Below are 24,857 nucleotides of genomic sequence, written 5' to 3' on the forward strand. Positions count from 1 at the left end.
ATGGTGCAGTGCGGCCTCGATTACACAAGATGCAGATGGATCTTGCCTCTGCTCTTAGGTATAGCGATCATCTTTGGCCTAATTGCACTGGCCGGCGAGGGTTGGCTGGAGTCGGAGACGATGCCCCGTCAGCATCAAGCCTCGTTATGGAGAAGTTGTACAAAGTTAAATGGTGAGCCGGAGTGGCAGTGCAACTCCCTCATGCGCTATGGTAAGTGACTGCAATGGTGGTGGCAGCCCTTTATGAGTCCAGGTCACATGATTGAGTTAACTCCACTCTATTCATGCCTCCACTCTCCACAAGCTCTCTTCATAAGGGCATGGCTTTTTGGTGGGGGGTGGGGTGTTAGGGATTAGATTGAGCCTTTAGGGAGAAAGGGTGGAACATGGGTGACCCTTTCAGGAAAAAAAAAGTGGCATGATTGCTGTTTTCATAGGGTTAGTTGGTATGTATGTTCATGGCACAAAGATGTATGGAAACAGCATTGGAATTATATGAACAATGTGAAATTAATTTATTTAAAAATGATTAATAACTAACTACAAGCTCTGCTTTCCAGAAGTGAATAATTACTGCAGGGCAAGTCCATAAAGTAATAAATAACAATCTGTATGGGCAATTTTGGGTTTAACACGGTGGGTCATCCTTCACTGGCAAGGAACTGTTGGGATGTAAAAATGGAGACACATATCAGAGATAACTTGGCTACCTCTCTGAAGCAGAGGTATTCACAATAGACATCAGGGTGCAGACTGTGTCTCTAATATTGTATCAGGGGAACACCACACCACCTGTGATGTGGTTATGAAGCAAAACGTTAAAAGGAGAAAGTGTTTTGCTTTTGTTTTTTTTTAAATTATTTTTTATTTATTTATTTTTTTTTGGAGAAGGGTCTGAATTAAGGTTCTTATACTTGGAGCAGTTTTGATAAAAGTTTGGTCTCACTTTACATAATGTTAATTCTACTCATAAGGGCCCTTTGGCTAAGAGGCTGATTCTCAAGTGTTGTGCAGCTTGTAAACTTATTTCCACCTTTTAAAAGTGTGTGTCTCTACACTACCAAGTCAGAATAGTGGCATGTTGCACCTACTTTATACATATGTAAAAGTCTGGGCAAGCTGTGCAACAGTATAGAAACAGATACTGAGTGTCCACTTGGTTCAGCCTTACAAGACTGTCATGAAAATGTATATAGACCGATAAGTTTAACATCAGTACCAGGTAAATTAGTAGAAACACTAGTAAAGAGTAAAATTGCAAGGCACATAGAAGAGCACGAATTGTTGGGCAAAAGTCAGCATGGTTTCTGCAGAGGGAAGTCGTGTCTGTCTAATCTATTAGAATTCTTTGAAGGGGTTAATAAACATGCGGACAAGGGGCACCCAGTGGACATAATATACCTAGATTTCCAGAAAGCCTTTGACACGGTCCCACACCAAAGGCTTTTATGTAAATTAGGTGGTCATGGGATAGGAGGAAAGGTCCTTTCATGGATCGGGAATTGGTTAAAAGACAGAAAACAAAGGGTGGGAATAAATGGTAAATTTTCACAATGGAGGGGGGTAACTAGTGGTGTTCCCCAGGGCTCAGTCCTGGGACCGATCCTGTTCAACTTGTTCATCAATGATCTAGAAAATGAGGTAAGCAGTGAGGTGGCAAAGTTTGCAGATGACACCAAGTTGTTCAGGACAGTCAAAAGCAAAAGGGATTGTGAAGAACTACAAAAAGATCTCAGCAAACTGAGTGATTGGGCAGCAAAATGGCAAATGAAATTTAATGTGGGTAAGTGTAAGGTAATGCATGTTGGAAAAAATAACCCAAATTACACGTACTACATGATGGGGTCAAATTTAGCTACGACAGATCAGGAAAGGGATCTTGGAGTTATAGTGGATAGTTCTCTGAAGACATCCACGCAGTGTGCAGCGGCAGTTAGTAAGGCAAATAGGATGTTAGGAATTATTAAAAAAGGGATCGATAATAAGACAAAAGATATCATACTTCCCCTATATAAAACTATGGTACGCCCACATCTCGAGTACTGCGTGCAGATGTGGTCTCCTCACCTCAAAAAAGATATATTGGCATTAGAAAAGGTTCAGAAAAGGGCAACTAAGATGATTAGGGGCTTGGAAAGGGTCCCATATGGGGAGAGGCTAGAGAGACTGGGACTTTTCCGTTTGGAAAAGAGGCGATTGAGGGGCGATATGATAGAGGTATATAAAATCATGAATGGTGTGGAGAAAGTGAATATAGAAAAATTATTTACCTTTTCCCATAATACAAGAACTAGGGGACACCAAATGAAATTGATGGGTAGTAGGTTCAAAACTAATAAAAGGAAATTTTTCTTCACACAGCGCACAGTCAACCTGTGGAACTCCTTGCCCGAGGAGGCTGTGAAGGCCAGGACTCTATTAGGGTTTAAAAAAGAGCTTGATAAATTTTTGCAGGTCAGGTCCATAAATGGCTATTAGCCAGGGATAAAGTATGGTGCCCTAGCCTTCATAACAAGGGCAGGAGATGGATGGCAGGAGATAAATCACTTGTCTTCTGTTCTCCTTCTCTGGGGCACCTGGCATTGGCCACCGTCGGCAGATGGGATGCTGGGCTTGATGGACCTTTGGTCTGACCCAGTATGGCCATTCTTATGTTCTTATGTTCTTATGTTCACCCATGCATAAATTTTGTTCCCTGGCTTGCTCTGCATTGACCGATGGTAATGAAAAGATAATGGTGATTTATTAACTCATCAGAAAGAAGTTTCTCACAGTGGGGTAGTACAATGTTTCAAGCATGTTTGCGATTTGCTTTGTTTGGGGACTATCTTCTACATCTGCAGGGCAATGGGTTTCATTTAATAGGCCTTTTCCATTTCTAAGGCCACTTTCCACACAACCAGTTCCTGTGATGTAACTTAGGTTAATCAGGAGTGTGACTATACAGAGGGCTCAGCACCTTATACAGGACTGCAGCATTTTTGGTTAGAATTCCACAACACTTTCCTGGTCCTGAATAGACATTTTTATGCAAACCAAATCTTTCTACTGGTTAGGCCTCCCCATTGCTGGCACTTTTATCTGGGTTGGCCACTCTCAGGAATCTCATCACAACTGATGTTCATATGGTTGCTTTCCACCCCGGTGCCCTTTAAGGATCCCTCTCCCCTCCACCTCCCACCTCCCCACCCCACCATAAAGTTTTATTAATCAGTTCCACAATGGTACAAGTTTCTTCCTCGACACCAGGGACACATTCCACAAAGGCACTTACTACCTGGCCCAAAGAATCAGGAGTCTATGGCTCAATTTAGGTACCACTCTGAGCGACAGAACTCCCACTTGCATGCTGCCTAATCCTGTAGGTGCCTAAATTCACTCTGGTGCCCAGTTTTTCCCTTTGAACGTGTGCATACAGGCGAGTGGGTGCCTATCTCCTGCCTGAGCATGTGCACTTTGGCCTCACTATAAGCGTCTGGATGCCTGTCCCCCAGAAGAACTGATAACAAGAAAAAGACAGCTAACATGGTAACTTGTCGAATAGTAACAGAGAGGGAGCCGTGCTAGTCTATATACTATCAAAACAAAAAGCAGTCAAGTAGCACTTTAAAGACTAGCAAAATAGTTTATTAGGTGAGCTTTCGTGGAACAGACCCACTTCTTCAGACCATAGCCAGACCAGAACAGACTCAATATTTAAGGCCAAAAATAGTAATCAAGGTGGACAAATCAGAAAAAAATGATCAAGGTGAGCAAATCAGAGAGCAGAGGGGCAGAGGGGCAGAAGGTGGGGGGTAGTCAAAAATTACAGTCTATACCGCAGGAACACCAGTCTTGGAACATTTCCTTGCAACAAAGCCCGCTGTCAGCTTTGTCCACGTATCTTCTCTGGAAATACCATCACTGGACTTAACCAGGTTATTCACAAAATCACAGGCACGTTCTCATGTTCCTCAACTAACATCATATGTGCCATCATATGTCAACAATACCCAGGTGCGTTGCATATTGGACAACTTCAAACCCCCTTAGACAAATAGTTAATGGGCACAAAACAGACATAAAAACACGCCTAATCCACAAACCTGTTAGCCAGCATTTTAATGGAGTGGGCCATTCTGTTAATGACTTAAAAGTTTGTGTCTTACTGAAGAGGAATTTTCACAACAGTCTGGAAAGAGAGGCTGCTGAACTCTCTTTTATATTCAAATTGAACACATTAACGCATGGTTTGAACCGGGATGGGAATTATCTGGGTCATTATAGGGACTCTTTTGCATACTTGGCTTAATCTAATTCTTGACTCCCCTCTCCCCCCCACTTCTGCCCCTCTACTCTCTGATTTGCTCACCTTGATAATTTTTTTTCTGATTCGTCAACCTTGATTACTATTTTTGGTTCTGTGGGCCTTAAATATTGAGTCTGTTCTGGTCTGGCTCTGGTCTGAAGAAGTGGGTCTGTCCCACGAAAGCTCACCTAATAAATTATTTTGTTAGTCTTTAAAGTGCTACTTGATTGCTTTTTTGTTAAGATAACTCTTGTGCCTGATCTGGTAGGAGGCCTCTGATCACACCTGTCACCTCCCGCGCCTCAGGCAAGTTCACACAATGCAGCTCAGGGAGAGAAGGCAGATCTCCCTTACATCCTTTAGCTCAGTGGTTAGAGAACACATCCAGGATGTTTCTCCCAACCCCTAAAGAGGTAGAAGGGATTTGAACAGGGATCTGATATCTCTTTAAGGTCATTGAGCTACTATACACAGAGGAGGTAATGAAATAGTCTGATGTGGGGCTTCTTCAGTCTCTCCTGTCAAAGTTGTGCCTTTTTGATGAAGCAACAGAATAATTAGGCATTGGGCCAATAAATGATTCAGAATGACTCTGTAGTCTAGTGGTTAGAGCAGTCAACTGAGAGAGGGCTGAGCCCTATTCAAATTCTCTCTGCACTTCATGTGGAGGGGGGGATTTACACCAGGGATCTCCCACATCCTGGGTATCTATATATTAAGCTAAAGGTTGCGAGGCAGTTCCTCTAGAGTAAGTAATTTGAGATAACCACAAATTTTACAGGAAAAAAATCTCTTTGTAAAGCTCACTTAGAAGCAGCAACAGGTGAAAGGCAAGTTTGTTTTTAATCCTCAAAGAAGTTTAGTATGGATGGACAAAAAAGAATGAGCTGCAATAAAACATTAAGATGTACTTTAGCACAATAGGAGCAAACTACTTAGATAAGATAAAGTTACTAAAAAGAGTACACTTGAGGTTTGACAAAAGCCTGGGTGAAAGGATGAAAACCATAATACTGGCTGCATCTGTGTGGGAACTGGCTGTGCTTGCAAATTTTTTTGTACAGTGAACACATTTGCAATCACTGGCACAACACCTTTTTATTTTCTCGATTGTTGGATGATAAGCTCTCCAGAACAAGGTGTGCCTCCAAAAGCCTTAGACACTTTTAAAATGTTTAATGTATTATACTGCAGGCTTTTGACGTGTTTGGGCATGCTTGTTGCCTGTTTTTGGAACATGATTGCTTCTGTTTTGCTAAGTTGAATCTAAGATGAAAGAATCCTTGATACAGGCAACCTGTCTGTTTCCTTAATATCATGCCTGATTCTGCAGTCCTTTGACCAGCAAAGCTTCCATCAGTTTCAATTAAAAATCCCAAGCATAGGAGAAGCAAAGAGTTGAGTCCTTCAGGTTTAGTATGAAATGTCAGGCTTCTTTGTACTGAATAAATACAGAATTTGAAAAATCCACACAATATTTGTGCACAAGCCAAGTGGAACTTCAGTATTTGCAGAGACTTGCACATACGCTCATCCAATACTTGATTCTGGTGATTGTACAGAAGATTCACTACCTAGATAGATGAGCAGGCAAGTGGTAAACTTTTTTTCTTATCTGCAAACGCATCTTTGCTATTAAAAAACTTTGCCATCTCTTATTGACGAAAAGTTCCACAGACAAATGGTAACAGACAACCATATTCTATCTAAATAATTCTTATTACAGTTTCGTCCCTATTTAGCTCACAGATCTTAAGCCAAATTCTATCTGAGCAGCTAGCACATGTTGATTATAATGTAGTATAAAACAGAAAATTCTATATGCACCAATTCTTAAACGTGTGTGTAGCACAAGTGAATTAGTTGAAAGTTGACCATAATGATGTCCTTTTTGCGAAACAAAAAAATCCTATATTAATTTGACTGAATTGTGACCAAGTACTATTTTGACCATTCCAGTGATAGCTGGAACCTTCTTCCGTTGTCTGGTTTGGCTTTGTATTGCGAGCTTCTTGGTGCAGGGACTCTTGTGACATTCCTGCTTCGTTTAGTTGCATCGTAGAGGCAGCGTGTATTCTTGAATAGAAATAATGTATCAGCAGCTAGATCATGGCTCTCCCAGATGGTGCTAGAGCAAAGAGGACCACCAAAACAGCATACCAGCACCAAGCCCGGGAAGCAAAGGAGTGTGTACTGGAGGGGATGCTGCATCCCTTTTTAAAGGGAAGAGGATGATGTGCTTCCCTTGGACAATCAGCTGGAGAGAATCTGTGCTGCTACTGGGACCAATTAATCACTCATCACCTTGCACACGTGTGACTGCCCCATTGAACCTGGGACCTCTGGAGATCAGTGCATGAGCCGCTACAATTTGAGCTAAAAGCCAGCCGGCCCTCAGCTAAGGCTCCAGAGGAGACTCATTCTTTTCTCTCTGTAAGTGGCCTCGGTGCCAGGTACATGGGATAGTGAACCACACTCAGGAGGTGTGTGGGTTGCACAGGAACACAAGCACTACGAGTCCAAACTCTGATGGTATTTAGAAGCCCAAGTGTTTTTAGGTAATACCGTGACACACACAAACCTGTTTGACTGCAGTCTAACCTAGTAGGTGCCTAAACTCACTCAGCTCCCAAGTGTTTTCCTTTTCTCATGCATACTTGTGCCTGACTAAGGTGGCTCAGGCACCGTCTTCAGCCTGAGCACGCACCCTACTGCCTTACAATAGGCATACTGCTATTTATCACCACCTAAGCCCCAGAGTGTTGACAAATCATGAGGGACAGCTGTTGGGCTGTCTAAGTCACAACTGAAGCTCAAGTCTGTAGGCATGCTGAGAGATCACCTACCACATCAGGCCTCCCAGGCCAGCTGAAATGAAACAGCTGAGGTTGGGGTGAAGACTGACCTCCAATATACCTTTAGGTCAGTGTATCAAGCAGTCCCCCAGGATGTGGGAGACTAGCAGTTCAAGTCCTGCTTCCATGGCAGAAGGAGAAGGGATTTGAACAGGGACCTATCATCTCTCCAGTGAGTGCCCTCATCACCAGGCTATGGATTACTTTGATATTGCTCAGCCCAATGTCTTCTGTTAAACATGTTCAACTTTAAACCATTGGCTAATTACTCATTAATGAGATCAGTGAAAGAGTTAAAACAACCTGGTGTGCGTGGCACTCATCTCGGAGTTGGCAAGGCCTTTCGTCCTTCCAGGAGAAGGGGGAACTTGAACAGAGGGCTGCTTAGAAGCTGCCCAGTGAACTAATGGTTGTGAAGGAGGCCGTTTACTCCCCAGGCTATTTTTCTTCAGGCTCCATGTGCAACTAAGGTGGCCAGGCATCTATCCTCTCCCAGTTCACAGATCACCACCAGAGCTACGCACACCTCTACAAGTTACACTTTGGTGCTTATTGGCAGGACTTTTGCCATTCCCTTCGGGTCAGCCTCTCCCATTGGCTAGCTCAAACAGCTCTCTGCCTAGTGTACTGACTTTGAGGAATCAGAGCTTTAAGTGCCCATCTCTTGCCATTCTTTATACAGGGAGTGAAGGCTTCAGGGATTGCAGTATTGTTCCTGTGACTTTCTAGGTGCCTAGAAGTTGGGTGCCCCCATGCTCAACATTGCAATGCTAATAGCTCCTTGTTGTTCTGGTACCACTCTCTCCCTCATTTGCCCATGATGCATGAGCAGACAGACTCTGATCCCAAAGTAACACGGTGTCCTTAGTTCAGTACATTACCATGAGGAGACTATTATAGGGCTGTTCATGTTGGCCGACTTAGGGAATCGCTTTTCTCAGTGCCAAGTGGGATGAGGACCAGGTGTGTTCCATCAGTCACTAGAGTGCATTGACCACAGCATGTATCGTGCGCTATTTTGAAGGAATGTGGTTGAAAAAATACTACCCAAGAACCACACTTTTGAAATCGTCTTCTGCCATAAAGCTGTTATCCAGTTCTGAATCTAAATTACTTTTAAGTTCAAGGATTTTCACATATATGGTTTTGGTTCAAGTCACCCTCTGAAACTAGGTACAGCGACGAAGAGCTAGTGACTCCATGACCAACATACAAGAATTTGACTGGTACTGAGACCTTGTATCCAGTGGGGCTGACAGCCACCTCAGACCCAGGTGCAAGGTGAAGGAGGGGCCCAGCTCAGCCTCAAGAAGGGGTGGAGCTGAGGGTGGAAGGGGCAGGGCCCAGGGCAGTCAGCCTTAGCACTGCCTGGAACATGGTACTCACCCTCCCCACCACTGCTCTCAGAGCCATGCAGAGTGGCGAAGTGGTATTTCAAAGGGGCCTGGGCTCTAGCCACTGTTGCTGCATTAGAGGTAGTGGTAGCAGCTTAGAGCTCCAGGCCCCTGTGAGTGGCTGGGCCCCCATGTAATTGCCACCTCTTGCTCCCCTATTGTCGGCAGGCCTGTTTATATCAATAAAAACAAATGTTATTTGCAGCACAAACGCCAATACTAGTAGATCCTGCATTTATACGAAACAACAGGATAATTCAGACTCTGTCTTTGTACAAGAACTTTTTCTCTTCATTAAGATAGGGAATGTCTTCTTACTATGGCTGTCTCTATACTTACATTCCTCTTTTGAAAGAGGCATGCAAATGAGGGAAATTAAAAATGCAACTGACACCCAGATTTATAATCTGGTGCCTCATTTGCATATTCTTTCGAAAGCACGTCTTTCGAAAGAAGAAAAGCAGTGTAAATATGGGTCCTTCAAAAGTAAACACCCTTTGAAAGAACCCTTCTTCCCATAAAAAAATGGGAAGAAGGGTTCTTTTGACGATGGGGTTTACTTTTGAAAGAGCCATGTCTACACTGCGTTTCTGCTTTCAAAAGAAGACTATGCAAATGAGGTGCCATATACATAAAGCTATGCCTCATTTGCATTTTCAATTTCCCTCATTTGCATGCCTCTTTTGAAAGAGTAATGCAAGTGTAAATGTAGTCTGTATGTTTGTACAATGCCTAGTACAATGATGCCCTAACACACGACACCTAAACCGTGCAGTAAAAACTGGTACAGCAGTGCCTCGATTTATGTGAGGGTTGTGGTCCCACACAACCGCGTGTAACTGGAATTCTGCGTAATTTGTGGGGCAGCTTTTTTTCCCCAGCAGAACGCATGTTCTGCAGCCAGGGAAGCAGCAGGAGCACCTGGAGCTCCTTTTGGAAGGTGAGTCCTGGGGTTGAGGGGGCAGTTGGGGAGGGTTAAGCCTGGGTGGGTTAGGGCTGCAGGTGGGCAGGGAGTGGAATTAAGCTGGAGCCGCGTGGGGGGGGGGTGCTTGAACCAGGGCTGGGGGGAGTGGGATTTTGAGTTGTGCTCTTGTTAATGTGCGTTAAGCTCCACTCAAAATCGTGCTTACTGTAATATTGTGTGCAAAATTCTACACTCTGATCTTCCATGCAAACCCCTCACAGAAGCTCTAGTGAACTGCTTTAGTCTAGAGAGACAAGGTGGGGTGAGCCAATATCTTTTATTAGACAAGCTTGCCTTAGTGAGAAAGAAAAGCTTTGGAGCTACACAGCTCTGCTATAGGTCACTCCCTGTGACCAACACAGCTATAACAACACTGCAGGTGTAGAGGCTGTAGTCTAGGTGCTTACTGACACTGCATAGAACTTTCGCATATGGGCTCATGCATAGAGCTGTACTCCACCAGCAATTCCACAGAAGTTTTTTGAGCTAATTGCAAGAAAAACCTCTATCCAACAAAAGTAGTAATAATTAGCTTTTCTGTAGAGTTTTTCAGCAATAGATTGTGAAGAACGTTAATATTGTAATCCCCATTAGCCTCAGTAGGGGAAACTGAGGCACAGATCAGAACAGGGACTTGCCCAAAGTTGCCAGCAGATTAGAGGCAGAACCAGAACTGTCAACCCTGCCCAGTTCTTTGTCCACTAGACCTTGCTGCCTCTATTTTGAATAAAATTTTCAGAACCGTGTTGTAAATACACAACTAACATAGACACTTCCTGTAATCCCCAATCATATGTTAACCAACCTGCCAACAGCCAATAACAGAGCAGCAGCCAAAATGGTTAATAATATCACCTTCTTGTTCAGTCACAGGGAGAAGAAATATTTAAACAACGTTGTCTCTCCCTTTTAGGCTTTTTGGGTTTCTTGAGTGGGAAGCATTTATCAGAAAATTAGCTCCAGCTTCACAGCCACTCCCTACCCAGCAGAAGCTCCTTCATGCCAGTGAAGGCTAGTCAGAGTCAGAGTTATCTGATCAAAAACTCTTGAGTCTGCAAATTAGATGTAAATCCATTGTGCTTCAGTCAGATGTGAGCATGCGAGCAAGCATTGGGAAAAGGACACACTTTGCTGTTTTGCTTAACAGTGACTGTTTATAAGGCTGAGTAATAAAAGAAGACCCCCTTTCCTTCTGTAGGTTGGGTTAATCAACTCATGTTTAGTCCCTGACAAGGTCTTCTGTCCAAATACCAGTAACAGTTGGAAAACAGCTATAACATGCTACACTGGGATTAAATGACATTATTTACCTTGATTTGGCTTATTAAAATATTACACACTTCCCCAAAAACTCTAGTTTAAATTTATCTCAAAACAGACAGAATGAGGCAAACCAATTATTGTCGCACCAAAACGTATGCAATTATGGTCTGATTCTGAGGATGCTCACAATTTCCGTTCAAATTGATGTGAACTGTGGGTACTTGGTGCCTCTCTCCTGATCAAGTCTAATTTTGAGGCAGTGGCTTGCACATTACTTTTAATACCTAACTCACTCCTCACCTGCTCCCTTTGATGATTCTTTGCTGCTCCCTTTCTAGTGCTAAGCATCAGGGTGGATCCCTCATTAGCACAAAACTTTGTTGTACTTGGATGCGAAATCAAGCTTCTGCATGTCAAGTGTGTACACCAGAGAGAGAAACTGAACCACTCCCTCTGGATCGTGGGTGGAAAAACCCACAACCAAACAAAAAATCTTCAGGTTGAAATGTTTCCTAAACTGAATCACTTCCCTAAAAAGGAAGAGTAAATATGTTGAGTAGGTGTTTAGATGAGCCCATCTGGAAATAGATTATGAGATGGAGAAGGTCCGTTCGCTTTTAGTGAGAAACACTCTGTTCTGAGTTGGACAGCCCTTGATTAGCAGGAGTTAGGTTGTCTGCATTACCATGTGTGTTGGCAAAACTTATTTCACTCAGGGATTTGAAAACACACACACACACACAGAGTGACAGAAATTACATTGACAGACGTGCTAGCAAAACAAAAAGCAGTCATGTAGCATTTTGAAGGCTAACAAAATAATTTATTAGAGACACACCCACCCACCTCATACAGATGGAGGACACCTTGGGAGGTCATTGAGTCTCATCCCCTGCCATCTTGGTAGACCCAAGCACCACACCCTTTTCCCCCTCCTATTTGGCTTAGCTCCCTAACTGGCCCCCTCAAGGCTTGAGCTCACAACCCTGGGTGTAGTAGGCCAGTACTCAAACCACTGAGTTATTATTAGAGGAGGAGCTTTTATGGGATAGACTCACCTCTTCAGATCATAGCCTTACCAGAACAGACTCAATATACAAAGCACAGAGGTCCAAAAATTGTTAACAAGGTTGACAGATCAGAAAAATTGTTACCAAGTTTGGCAAATCAGAGGAGCAGAAGGGTGGTGGTTGGGGGGGAAGCTGAGTTAGATAAAATATCAAACTATGTAAGAGAGTCATTATAATGGGTCAGGTAATAGCTGTCCCTGTTCAAACCACATGTTAATGTGCCAAATTTGAATATGAATATTAGTTCTGAGCATTTCCTCTGTAGACAGTTGTTAAAGTCCCTTTTCAGTAGAACACAAACTTTCAGATCTTTAACAGAATGGCCCAATCCATTAACATGCTGGCTGACACTTGTGTATTTGGAGTTTTTTTTATGTCTGTTCTATGTCCATTCATTCTTTGTTGAAGAGTGTTTGGTTTGCAGTCTGTCCTATATACAGGGTACATGGGCACTGTTGGCACATGACGGCATATATGATGTTAGCTGAGGAACATGTGCCTCTGTTTCTGTAATTAACGTGGTTAGGTCCAGTGATGGTATCTCCAAAATAGATATGTGGACAAGGTTGGCAATGGGGTCTGTTGCAAGGAAAAGTTCCAGGATTAGTATTATTATGGTATAGCCTGTGGTTGCTAGTGAGAATCCTCATAAGGCTGGGAGGTTGTCTATAGGAAAGAACAGGCCTGTCACCTAGGGCCTTCTGGTGTGTGGCATCATGATTTAGGACAGGTTGTAGGTCGTTAATGATGTGTTGCAGTGGTTTGAGTTGGGGGCTGTAGGTAATGACAAGTGGTGCTCTGCTATTAACTTTTGTGCACCTATCTTGGAGTTCTGGGTATTCGTCTGACCCTGTCGATTTGTTTTTTTAATTCTCCCAGTGGGTAATTCAGGTTTATGAATGTTTGGTAGAGATCTTGTAGTTTTCAGTCTCTGCCAGCAGGATCAGAGCAGATGCAATTGTATCTCAGGGCTTGAATGTAAACAATGGATCTTATGTGTGCAGGATGGAAGCTAGAAGCATGCAGGTAAGTGTAGCAGTCAGTGGGTTTCTGTCAGAGAGTGGTATTGGTCAGGCCACCAGTGATTCGTACTGTAGTGCCCAGGAAATGTATCTCTCATGTGGAGTGGTCAAGGTATAAATTGATGATTGGGTGCACATTGTTAAAGTCTCTGTGGAATTCTTCTAAGTCTCTTTACCATGGGTCCAAATGATAAAGATGTCATCAATGTATCTTAAGTAAAGGAGGGGTAATAGGGGACAAGAACTAAGGAATTGTTGTTCCAAGTCAGCCATACATATATTAGCATACTGCAGGGCCATGAGGATGCTCAGAGCAGTGCCACTAATCTGGAGGTATAAGTTGTTCCCAAATTGGAAATAATTGTGGGTGAGAACAACGTTACACAAGTCAGACACTACATTAGCTGTGATAATGTCAGGGATGGTATTCCTGATTGCTTGTAGTCCATCTTCATATGGAACGTTAGTGTAGAGAGCCTCTGTCTCCATGGTGGCAAGGATGGTGTTGTCAGGACGTTTTCCTATGTTTTGTAATTTCCTCAGGAAGTCAGTAGTATCTTGGAGATAGCTGGGAATGTTGGTGGCATAGGGTGAGAGGAGGGAGTCTACATAGCTGGATAGTCTGGTAATAAGGGTGCCAGTACCCGAAATGACAGAAATGCTGTTGTGGACAGTATTATGTTGGCAAAATAGTTACCACAATTCATAGGGCATAGAGGAGCTACATCAGAGATCTTACTGTAAGCATGCTTGCATGGACATAGCTGTAAGAGTATAATACATGAAAGAACTGCTGCACTGTGATTCCAAATCGAGTCAGCCCAGCAGAGGTGGAAAAAATACCCAGAAAGTTAGCAGAGTAAAAGTGCAGCTGCTTTCTCTTCTGGAAACTTGAGTACAATAAAGATGTGACATGTGTAAAGAGTTTTATGCAAATAGTTTTCCAGAGGGACATTAGTGACTTGTACTTAAGTACATTTCCCACAAAGAACTTGTACTTTTACTCAAATAACTTTCTGGGTACTTTTTCCACCTCTGAAACGCAAGACACTGCTAGAGCAGAGTCCTCTTTTTATATGGAGCTGTGCTCTCCAGCAGTACGGACAGCCACCAGAGGCCCTGGGGCAAGGTGGGTCACTCTTGCACAACAGGATAGAGAAACTGGGCACATGGAGCTGAGCCACTGCAGTACCAGGAGGGCCCACGAAGATGTGAAGTCTTCTTTGGGTCTTCCTTTATTACTCAGCCTTACAAACAGTGACTATTCAGTAACATAGCAAAGCATGTCCTTTTCCCACAGCTTGCTCTCACACTTACATCTGACTCTCACAGGAGTCAGAGTCCTGAGTGCAGAACATTATGCCATGGGATCAGTTGCTAGGAGGCAGTCAGCCTGCAGCTCTATCCAGACTGTGTTGCTGCCCTGCCCCACTTGCTCATAGCCACATGCAGCCAGAGCAGTGCTGCCAATGTTTCAAAAAGGCCCAATTGCCTCCTTCACCCTCCCATCCGTGTCAGTGGGTTTGGCGCTCCCTAAGAGCCTATCATGTTTTGCTTCTTTTTGCAATTTACAGATATTGTTATAGGGCAATTAGAAATCTAAACTGTAGACCTTGTGGCAAGGCTCGCCTCGCTCCCGGGCCCCAGGCCTCTGTTTAGTCCACTATCCCACAGCCAGGATACCATTTCCCTTCTTGAGATGGGGGTGGGGAGATGGTAGTCTGGGGGGAAACCAGGCCCCACCCACTCATTCTGGGTTCCAGCACAGGGCCCTGCATGGCTGCAAGTGGTGAGGAAGGGCTCCCCTCATTATGAACACCACATCTCTTCCCTGGGCCACTTCCCCAGATGATTCCTCCCCCCATACTTCCTCCAGGTGGTGGCAGTGCCAGCAGCAGCAACAGTAGTACATTCTCCCTCCTGGTTTAGCTCTTCCTGTGTGATCAGTCTGCTTGGCCTTACACCAGATCTCAGGGCCTACTGGGCAGAGCCTTAGCCCCTTGCAGCTGAGCACTCCCCTGGTGCTTCTAGAAAAGCCCCTTTTCCTTTCTCCCCTTGCTCTCTATCCTCTCTTCTATCACTCTCCTCTCACCCTGTCCTACTTGGCAAAGGGTTCTTTTAAAAGCAGGCTTAAGTGGGACCAGCTTGCCCCAGCTGGCCCTGGGGAGGCTTTCTTCCCAGCTGCTCACACTCCACTTGTTTGCCAGCCCTGCTTTTCCCTGCTTGTTCTCACCTCCTCCCAGCCTTACCTTGTCACAGCCTTCATACCTGTAAAGTCACCTGGTGAAGGAATGTCCATTAGATCATAAAGGTATGTATGTCTGACATATACTACTCAGTACCATAATTCTGTGGGAACAAAAAAAAAAGAAAAAAAATAGTTTCTTTGCTTCTCCAGTTAGCTCTGAAATAGCAGCAAGCTAACAAGCTGTTTCTTGTTCAATAAAGATAATTTGCACAATGTAATACTCTGAAATGAAGTTGTTAAACAAAAGCATCCACACGTTAATTACCACCCAATTCAAAACAAAGAATGAGGGACTAATTCGCTCCAAATCATTCAACTGATAAATTTTCTTTCTGTTGACAAATTGCCCACAAGCAGCTTTTGATTTTCTTCACATAGTCTTCTTTTGAAACTATTTACAGACTACTTCCAACCAATGACTTTCATCTTGTACCTGTAAATCACTAACAACAAACTGCTCTGGGGCATTTTTTTATTCGCATGATGAACTGTGGTGTTATGTTTGTTTTGACTGGACGCTTAGCCCAATATTTTAAAATGTGAGTGTCTAAAGTAAGGTGCCTAAATTCACAGCTGATATCAGTTGCAGCAGCTAAGTGATCATTAGCACCCCTATAAGTCAGTCAAGGGCCCAAAAAGAAATGGAAGACCAAATTTGACATCTTAAAAAGGTCTCATATTCCAGAGGGCAGGAAGTCCTCACTTTCTATTGTTAGACCTTCAACATGGAAAATTCTAGCCACATGACATGGAATCTTTTTGTTCTATGGCTGAATAAGAATAACTCTTGTAGGGTATGTTTTCACTGCTAAGTTAACTCAAGTTATCTGCACACAAGCTACTCCTCTTGAGTCATGCCTTTGGGTCTACACTCTGGCGTTCATTTGACATATGTTATGTTATATCAAACGAATAATGAATGTGTCCAAACTACCACACTCCTTCCCCTGACCTAGAGGGCTTTTAAAATTGACTTCCTTACTCCAACTCTGTGAGAGGGGCATAGGGCTTGAGTCGACACGCACTGATCGACTTACGGGTAGTGTAGACACAGTGTGATACAAAGGGGTTCGTCACCAGGAGGTGTCCCAGAGTGTTTTGCTGTGACCACTCTGAAGAACGCTTTCAACTCCATTGCAGTTCAGCCAGGTAGACAAGAAAAGTTTGAAGAACTTCTGAATTCTCATATCCCGTTTGATCAGTGTGGACAGCTCAGCAGCACGGCTGATCATGCATGCCCAGGGTAATCAACATGCTCCAGCATGGAGCATACTAGAGACACTGGATCTGAGTTTTGCATGGGAAGAAGAGTCTGTGCAGGCAGAACTCTGAACCAGCAGAAGAAACGCTGACATCTATGCCAAAATCACACAGGGCATGGGGACCATGGTGAAACCAGGGACACCCAGCAATGCCATGTGAAAATAAATGGATTTAGACAAGTGTACAAGAAGACAAGGGAGGAAAACCGTTCCCATGGCTGCATACATATGCTGTCCCACCAAGTCACTGCATTTCTTGGTACATAGTACTAGAGTAAGCTGGAGCCACACTGTGAATTTTATACCAGTAAATTCCAGGAAATCTTGTCTGACCAGTCTGATCATGTGGAGGGAATTGTGGGAAGGCATTGGAAGTTTAATGGCACTCGTGTTGGCACTAGCCCACATCCATACTGCAGAATGAACATGTTACCAGAGACATTTTGCTAAACCAAGCTTTAGCCTATACATGCCCTACCCCTGCCAGCCAGCCAACTTAAATTAAAAGCATCAGCATGCTCTAGTTAAGGGGTCTGTGTGTGTGAATTAGGGATAACACATGAGCTATAATTCAGTTTAACTTTGCAGGGGAGACAAGCCTAGAGAAAGGCTTCTGGTGAGAATACTCAGATTTACTTTCTGCAGTCATTCTCTCATGTTCGTGTAAAGTGTTCTATTCCAGAAAACATTACTGCCAATAACTTCCTGTCTAAGGCTACGTCTACACTAGAAGCATCAGTCTACAGAAGTTACTGTTGGACGAGATGGTCCGACAAAACTTCTGTTGACAGATCATGTTTACACGTAATAGCGGATTGACCATTTGATCCACTCTATTGAAAAAAGGGCCCCCAGGAGCGTCTATACGGGAATTTTGTTGACAAAATACTTTGTGTGTTGATGCTCCATGAGTTTTGTCGACAAAACTCCAGTTTTGTTTACAAAACTCTCTAGTGTAGACATAGCCAGAGTGTGAACAGTCAAAACATTCCATGTTTGAAACTGAAACAAATGCTTTGCACCATTAGCTAAGCCCTAACAGGGAGCATCAGTATTGGAAATCAAAGGGTGCATCTACACTACATAATACATTTGATTATTTAACCTCGATATTATGAATTCAACTTGTCGTTCAAAACTGATGCTATACCCATCCTGTTATACTGATATTTTGTAATTGGTATTACAGCTCAATAAATTGAGATAATACTATTAAGTGTGAAGAAAGTGACGTTTTAATATTGAGTTAACTCCTTGAAATTCAGTTTTATCTCATAGTGTAGACACAGCCTATGTTTGTTGAGTACTGGATTTGTTCCCAAAAACAAACAATTGTCACCCTGTCTGCCTTTCAGCTGAGGAACAAAAACTTGCCAAACACATTCTTAGTGATGATTGCATACAGGTGATACTTGAGAAGAACGGCATGTGATAAATTCTGAGTGGTGGAAAAATATAGCTGTGCAAGTAGCCATTCTACTTTTTGGGGTAGCAGAAAGGTGCAGTTGAGTGACGTATTTGTGACATTTTAGGATTCATCCCAGATCACCAAGTGGCTGGTCACTTAACCACGTAACCCTCGGTCCTTCTGTACTGTACTGCTTTGTCCCCGAGCCCTCACAGCAGCAGCCTGCTTCCAGCCCAATGACTTCACCCTGGCTTCCACTAGTCTGGTTGCTCCTTGTGGAGTGCCACCAACAGCCCTTCCAGCTCTAAGTGTCTCTAAAGCCATTATCTCTGTGGCTGTCAGTCCCTCTCACTGTAGCACTGAGAGCCTGCTCCTTTAAAGAGATGGTACACAGTACCAGCCTGTTAGTGTGACTGAGTCAAACACTCTGGCATTTAATTTCAAAAAGGGGAATTACACTAAAATGAGGAAGCTAGTTAAACAGAAACTAAAAGGTAGAGTAATTAAACTAAAATCCCTGGAAGCTGCATGGAAACTGTTTAAAGACACCATACTAGAGGCCCAACTTAAATGTATACCCCAAATAAAAAAACACAGTAAGAGACCTAACAAAGAACCACCATGGCTAAACAGCCATGTTAAAAAGACAGTGAGAGAGAAAAGGGCAGCTTTTAAAAAGTGGAAGTCAAATCCTAGTGAGGAAAATAGAAAGGAACATAAACACTTCCAAATTAAGTGTCATAATGTAGTAAGAAAAGCCAAAAAAGATTTTGAGGAACAGCTAGCCAAAAATTCAAAAAACGATAGTAAAATGTTTTTTAAATACATTAGAAGCAGGAAGCCCGCTAAAAAGCAGTGGGGCCCTTGGACGATAAAGATATGAAAGGAGCGATCAAGGAAGACAGTGCCATTGCGGAGCGATTAAATGATTTCTTTGCTTCAGTCTTCACAGCTGAGGATGTTACAGAGGTTCCTAAATCTGAGCCAGCCTTTTTAGGTGACAAATCTGAGGAACTCACTCAGATTGAAGTGACATTAGAGGAGGTTTTGGAGTTAATTGATAAGCTGAATAGTAACAAGTCTCCAGGACCAGATGGTATTCACCCAAGGGTTCTGAAAGAACTCAAATGTGAAATTGCGGAGTTAACAACAGTGATTTGTAACCTATCCTTTAAATCCACTTTGGTACCAAATGACTGGAAGACGGCCAATATAACGCCAAAATTTAAAAAAGGCTCTAGAGGAGACCCTGGCAATTATAGACCGATAAGTTTAACATCAGTACCAGGCAAATTAGTAGAAACACTAGTAAAGAATAAAATTGCAAGGCACGTAGAAGAGCACGAATTGTTGGGCAAAAGTCAGCATGGTTTCTGCAGAGGGAAGTCGTGTCTAACTAATCTATTAGAATTCTTTGAAGGGGTTAATAAACATGCGGACAAGGGGCACCCAGTGGACATAATATACCTAGATTTCCAGAAAGCCTTTGACACAGTCCCACACCAAAGGCTTTTATGTAAATTAGGTGGTCATGGGATAGGAGGAAAGATCCTTTCATGGATCGGGAATTGGTTAAAAGACAGAAAACAAAGGGTGGGAATAAATGGTAAATTTTCACAATGGAGGAGGGTAACTAGTGGTGTTCCCCAGGGGTCAGTCCTGGGACCGATCCTGTTCAACTTGTTCATCAATGATCTAGAAAATGAGGTAAGCAGTGAGGTGGCAAAGTTTGCAGATGACACCAAGTTGTTCAGGACAGTCAAAAGCAAAAGGGATTGTGAAGAACTACAAAAAGATCTCAGCAAACTGAGTGATTGGGCAGCAAAATGGCAAATGAAATTTAATGTGGGTAAGTGTCAGGTAATACATGTTGGAAAAAATAACCCAAATTACACGTACTACATGATGGGGTCAAATTTAGCTACGACAGATCAGGAAAGGGATCTTGGAGTTATAGTGGATAGTTCTTTGAAGACATCCACGCAGTGTGCAGCGGCAGTTCGTAAAGCAAATAGGATGTTAGGAATTATTAAAAAAGGGATGGATAATAAGACAAAAGATATCATACTTCCCCTATATAAAACTATGGTACGCCCACATCTTGAGTACTGCGTGCGGATGTGGTCTCCTCACCTCAAAAAAGATATATTGGCATTAGAAAAGGTTCAGAAAAGGGCGACTAAGATGATTAGGGGCTTGGAATGGGTCCCATATGGGGAGAGGCTAGAGAGACTGGGACTTTTCAGTTTGGAAAAGAGGCGATTGAGGGGCGATATGATAGAGGTATATAAAATCATGAATGGTGTGGAGAAAGTGAATATAGAAAAATTATTTACCTTTTCCCATAATACAAGAACTAGGGGACACCAAATGAAATTGATGGGTAGTAGGTTCAAAACTAATAAAAGGAAATTTTTCTTCACACAGCGCACAGTCAACCTGTGGAACTCCTTGCCAGAGGAGGCTGTGAAGGCCAGGACTCTATTAGGGTTTAAAAAAGAGCTTGATAAATTTTTGCAGGTTAGGTCCATAAATGGCTATTAGCCAGAGATAAAGTATGGTGCCCTAGCCTTCAGAACAAGGGCAGGAGGTGGATGGCAGGAGATAAATCACTTGATCATTGTCTTCTGTTCTCCTTCTCTGGGGCACCTGGCATTGGCCACCGTCGGCAGATGGGATGCTGGGCTGGATGGACCTTTGGTCTGACCCAGTATGGCCATTCTTATGTTCTTATGTTCTTCTGAGTATTTGACTCTTCAGTTTGACATCCTGCATTGAGATGCTTGTGTAATTAAATAAGATTACATTTGCTAACAAAGAACGGATACTGAAGGGATCCCAAGCAGAAAAAGCTGAGGTAGGCATGGTTACAGACCAGTGATGAGCAACCTAGGCTAGTGAATGGGCTGCATTGGGGGCCCTCTTTATTTCAGTGGGCCACAAGGTTGTTGTAGTAACCAAGTCTGTGTCTACACTAAGAGATAAATTCAACAATTTGACAGTCTTCTGGGATATGATAGTTTTGTTAATTGTGCTTGTGCACCTATAATTTGGGGGGTGCGCCAATTTAACTGCATCCATGTTTTGACTGAATGCAGAGGGAGCACATGGCTCTCAGTCAGTAAGGTACACAGTGGGCACACACCTCACTTCACGTGCCCTTGCTTTGTGTGCATGTCACTTTAGTGATACTGGTAGGAAGCAGATGATGCAGATGAAAACCAGTGAACCCCGGCAGCTCTGTGTGTGGACACTGATAAACAAAATGTCTCACAGGCCACACATAGAACCCTGGTGGGCCGTAAGTTACTCACCGCTGTGACAGACAAAAGTGAAAATATGCTTCTGAGACTAAAACAAACTAGAATTTATTGTTCAAAATAGATTTCCCACCACACGCATTCTTCCAGCATAGTTGGGTAGCCCTTAGCCTGGATCCAGCACAGAGTCCAAAGTGCTAGGCTTCTTTGTCTCCTCACTTAAAGATACCAAAATAGCTCTTTCTGTCTGCTTATACCCTCAGGCTACATCTACACTAAAGCGATCTGTCAACAAATCTGGATCTGAAGAAGTGGGTCTGACCCACGAAAGCTCATCACCTAATACATTATTTTGTTAGTCTTTAAAGTGCTACTGGACTGCTTTTTTGTTCTGTCAACAAAAGTTACTGCTGGAAGAGATCTTCTGACAAAACTTCTGTCGACAGATCACAGCCACACACAAAAGCGGATTGCTTTGTCGACAGAGAGTGGACAGACTACCTGGCCACTCTCTTGACAGAATGGCCAACCAGAAGCACAGCACATAGGGCTGCCCAGTGACTGGAAGACCAGTCTGTCAACAGAGGGCCCCCCCGGAGTGTCCACACAGCTTTCTTGTTTGCAGATTTCGTTGAGCAAGGCATTCTGCCTTGTGGGGGAGATGCAGAAGGCTGTCGACAAAAGTGCTGAGTTCTGACAACAGAACACATTGTTAGTGTGGATACTCTGTGAGTTTTGTGGACAAACACCTGGGGTACTTAGATTTGTGGGGGCATATTTTGTGGGGACACCTGTTCTGTCGGCAAGACCCTCTAATGTAGACGTAGCCCTTGAGTTTACCTTTGTTTTCCAAAGTCAGGAAGCCCTCTTGGGGCTCAGCTTGTGCCCACCAGGGAGCTGACGCCATGTTAATTCTTGCAGTACCCTGCCACTGCCCCATTCGGCTAGTTTGGTATTTGTCTCCTCCACTGGCTAGTTAGAGGCTTTTATTTACCTCTCAGGTAGATATACTTGTATTGTCTCTCCTTGGGCTCTTTGCACTGAAGACACATTTGAGCAGAGAGAACGACATTCCTCTGTCTAGGGTGGGGTGCCTTAAACCTAACCTGCCAAACATATGTTAAGACTATATTTCCAGCACTTTTATAGTTTTTCATATATCACCTGTACATAGACCAGGCAACAACATTAATGGCCCACATATCGCCAGTTTGCATGGGATACGTTCTACCTTTTAGATATAGATTAGGAGAATGAATTGGGACACCCCCAGCTGCTCAGGGCAGCTGACACTCACTGCTAGATACCAGGGAGCCCATTGCCCTCTAGCATTGGGAGGCTGTTAGGATCAAAGTATGATTCCATTTCCAATGCAGGTTTGGTATTTCATATCGTCTTCTTCTTTGTTTTTAAAGCAAAGCTATCCTTGTTTAAAATAGCAGTGTTGTTCGACAGATGTCATGCAAGGGCTGCAAGGGGTGTTGACTGAACAACTATTAAAATGATACTGCGATGAGAATGTAAATAATTGCTGAGATGTATGAACAACTGACAGTAGATTTGTCTTTTAAATGCTGGTTATGTTCACCTTCAGGGCAGAACGAATTAAAAGTTGAGGAATTGTGTTCTTGTCAATCAGACAAGGAGATATATAGCTGAGCTCTGCATGATTTCATGCTGATGAACCAAGCCGTGGATACTTGGTAATTCCCATGAAATGGTGCTCCCAGGCCATGAATTAACATAATGAAGGGATGGGATGTAGTGGATGTGGCTACTGGTACGCAATGTAGGCTAGCACACAAGAACCCAGAATCTTTGACAATTAGGTTATGTGGCTTCAACGTGTTAACAAGCAGTCCTGTGGCACCATACAGACTCAGAAATTCCAGGGTTCATATAGCAGAGAGATGTGGGCTGGGGGTGCGGGCAGATGGGAATGAAGTTACTTGTCATTAATAAAACCAATTAATGAAGCCAATTAACCTGGATGTGTCTCATTCGTACAAATGTCAAAGGTGAGGAAATTACCCTTGTAATGCATAAGGCAGTTATGGTCTCTATTCAGGCGATGGTTAAAACTGTTAAATTTTTTAAGTCCATTATTGAATGTGCAGGGGGGTTAAAATGATCACTTACAGGTTCGTGTGTGTAACCATTCCTGATGTCAGATTTATAGCCATTTATCCTCTGATAGAGAGGCTCTCCTGTTTATCCAATATACATGACAGAGAGGCATTGCTGGCATTTGATGACATATATCACATTCATGGATGTGCAGGTATATGAGCGCCTGATATTGGGGCTGATGGTCCTGTGACGGCATTGCTTGTATAAATATATGGACACAGTGGGAAATGGAGTTTGTTGCAGGCATAGTAACTGGGTTATCGCTCCTGTGTTGTGGTGTGTGGCTGCTGGTATTTTCTTGAGGTTGGACAGCTGTCTGTAGGCAAGAACTGGCCTGTCACCCAAGGTCCGTTACAGCAAGAGATTGTTGTGCAGGATAAGTTGTAGATTGTTAGTGATGCACTGCATGGTTTTAACCCTCATTATTCACCTGTGAAAGTAAAGAAACAGATTGACAGAGCCAGACGAGTACCCAGAAGTCACCTACTTCAAGATAGGGTCCAATGAAGAAAATAACAGCACACCACGAGTCACCACATTCAGCCCCCAGCTTAAACAAAGTCACAATTTTATATCCCCCCTTCCTTGTTCAGAGGGAAATAACTTTCACTGAGTGTGAAAGCTTAGCCCTTATCTCTTACCCTCCTTGTCTTCCTGATCATGGCCTATACCTCACGCTCTACCTGAATGCAAGAAGCATTGATGTGTGGCTGTGCTAGGGCCCGTGGATTTATTGCCTGTTACCCCCCTGTTTCTTGAGACTAAATAGGAATTGCGATACGAGATCACACCTGAGGTCCAGATTACCCAATATCCTGTCTTGGCAAGTGGCTACTACAAGGTGCCTCAGAAAAAAGGGCAAGAAATCCATAATAGGTGGGTACAGGATATTCAGACACATATTAAATATCCTCCTTATCTCTAAAAGGTAAAGATTGGCTTAAGGCCTGTGACACAAATTTTAATATCCCTTCAAAGAGTTTTGCTATAATTAATTATTATAACTCTGGATATTCTTAATATTCTTTTAAGTGTTCGGTTACTAAGTTCTTCATTTCAGTGATCTCCTCCAGAAGTGAATTGATCACACGGTTTGTGAAAAAGTTTTTCCTTTTATCAGTATTTAGTTTCATAGAATCATAGAACACTAGAACTGGAAAGGACCTCAAGAGGTCATCGAGTCCAGTTCCCTGCCCTCTTGGCAGGACCAAACAGCATCTAGATCATCCCCAATGGATGTCTATCTAACCTGCTCTTAAATATTTCCAGCAATGGAGATTCCATAACCTCCCTAGGTACCTTATTCCAATGTTTAACCACCATGACAGTTAGGAAGTTTTTCCTAATGTCTAATCTAAACCTCCCTTGCTGCAGTTTAAGCCCATTGCTCCTTGTCCTATCCTCAGAGGCTAAGGAGAACAATTTTTGTCCCTCCTCCTTGTAACTCTCTATGAAGTACTTGAAAACCACTATCATGTCCCCTCTAAATCTTCTCTTTCCTAAACTAAACAAGCCCAGTTCTTTCAGGCTTCCCTCATAGCTCATGTTCTTTGGACCTTCAGTCATTCTTGTTGCTCTTCTCTGGACCTTTTCCAATTTCTCCACATCTTTCTTGAAATGTGGTGCCCAGAACTAGACACAATACTCCAATTGAGGCCTAATGAGCGCCAAGTAGAGTGGAAGAATGACTTCT

General features: G+C 43.2%; 1 protein-coding gene across 1 annotated transcript in view; it reads left to right on the forward strand.

Moving 5' to 3' along the window:
• Nucleotides 1–24,857, forward strand: part of LOC142010401 (p53 apoptosis effector related to PMP-22-like) — a 29,842-nt gene continuing 4,985 nt past the window's right edge. The window contains exon 1 of the mRNA XM_074988738.1: nucleotides 1–211. Coding sequence (XP_074844839.1) covers nucleotides 1–211 — 211 coding nt within the window. The remainder of the gene's footprint in view (nucleotides 212–24,857) is intronic.

Source organism: Carettochelys insculpta, chromosome 3 (genome assembly GCF_033958435.1).
Source record: "Carettochelys insculpta isolate YL-2023 chromosome 3, ASM3395843v1, whole genome shotgun sequence".
In the NCBI taxonomy this organism is placed as follows: domain Eukaryota; kingdom Metazoa; phylum Chordata; order Testudines; family Carettochelyidae; genus Carettochelys; species Carettochelys insculpta.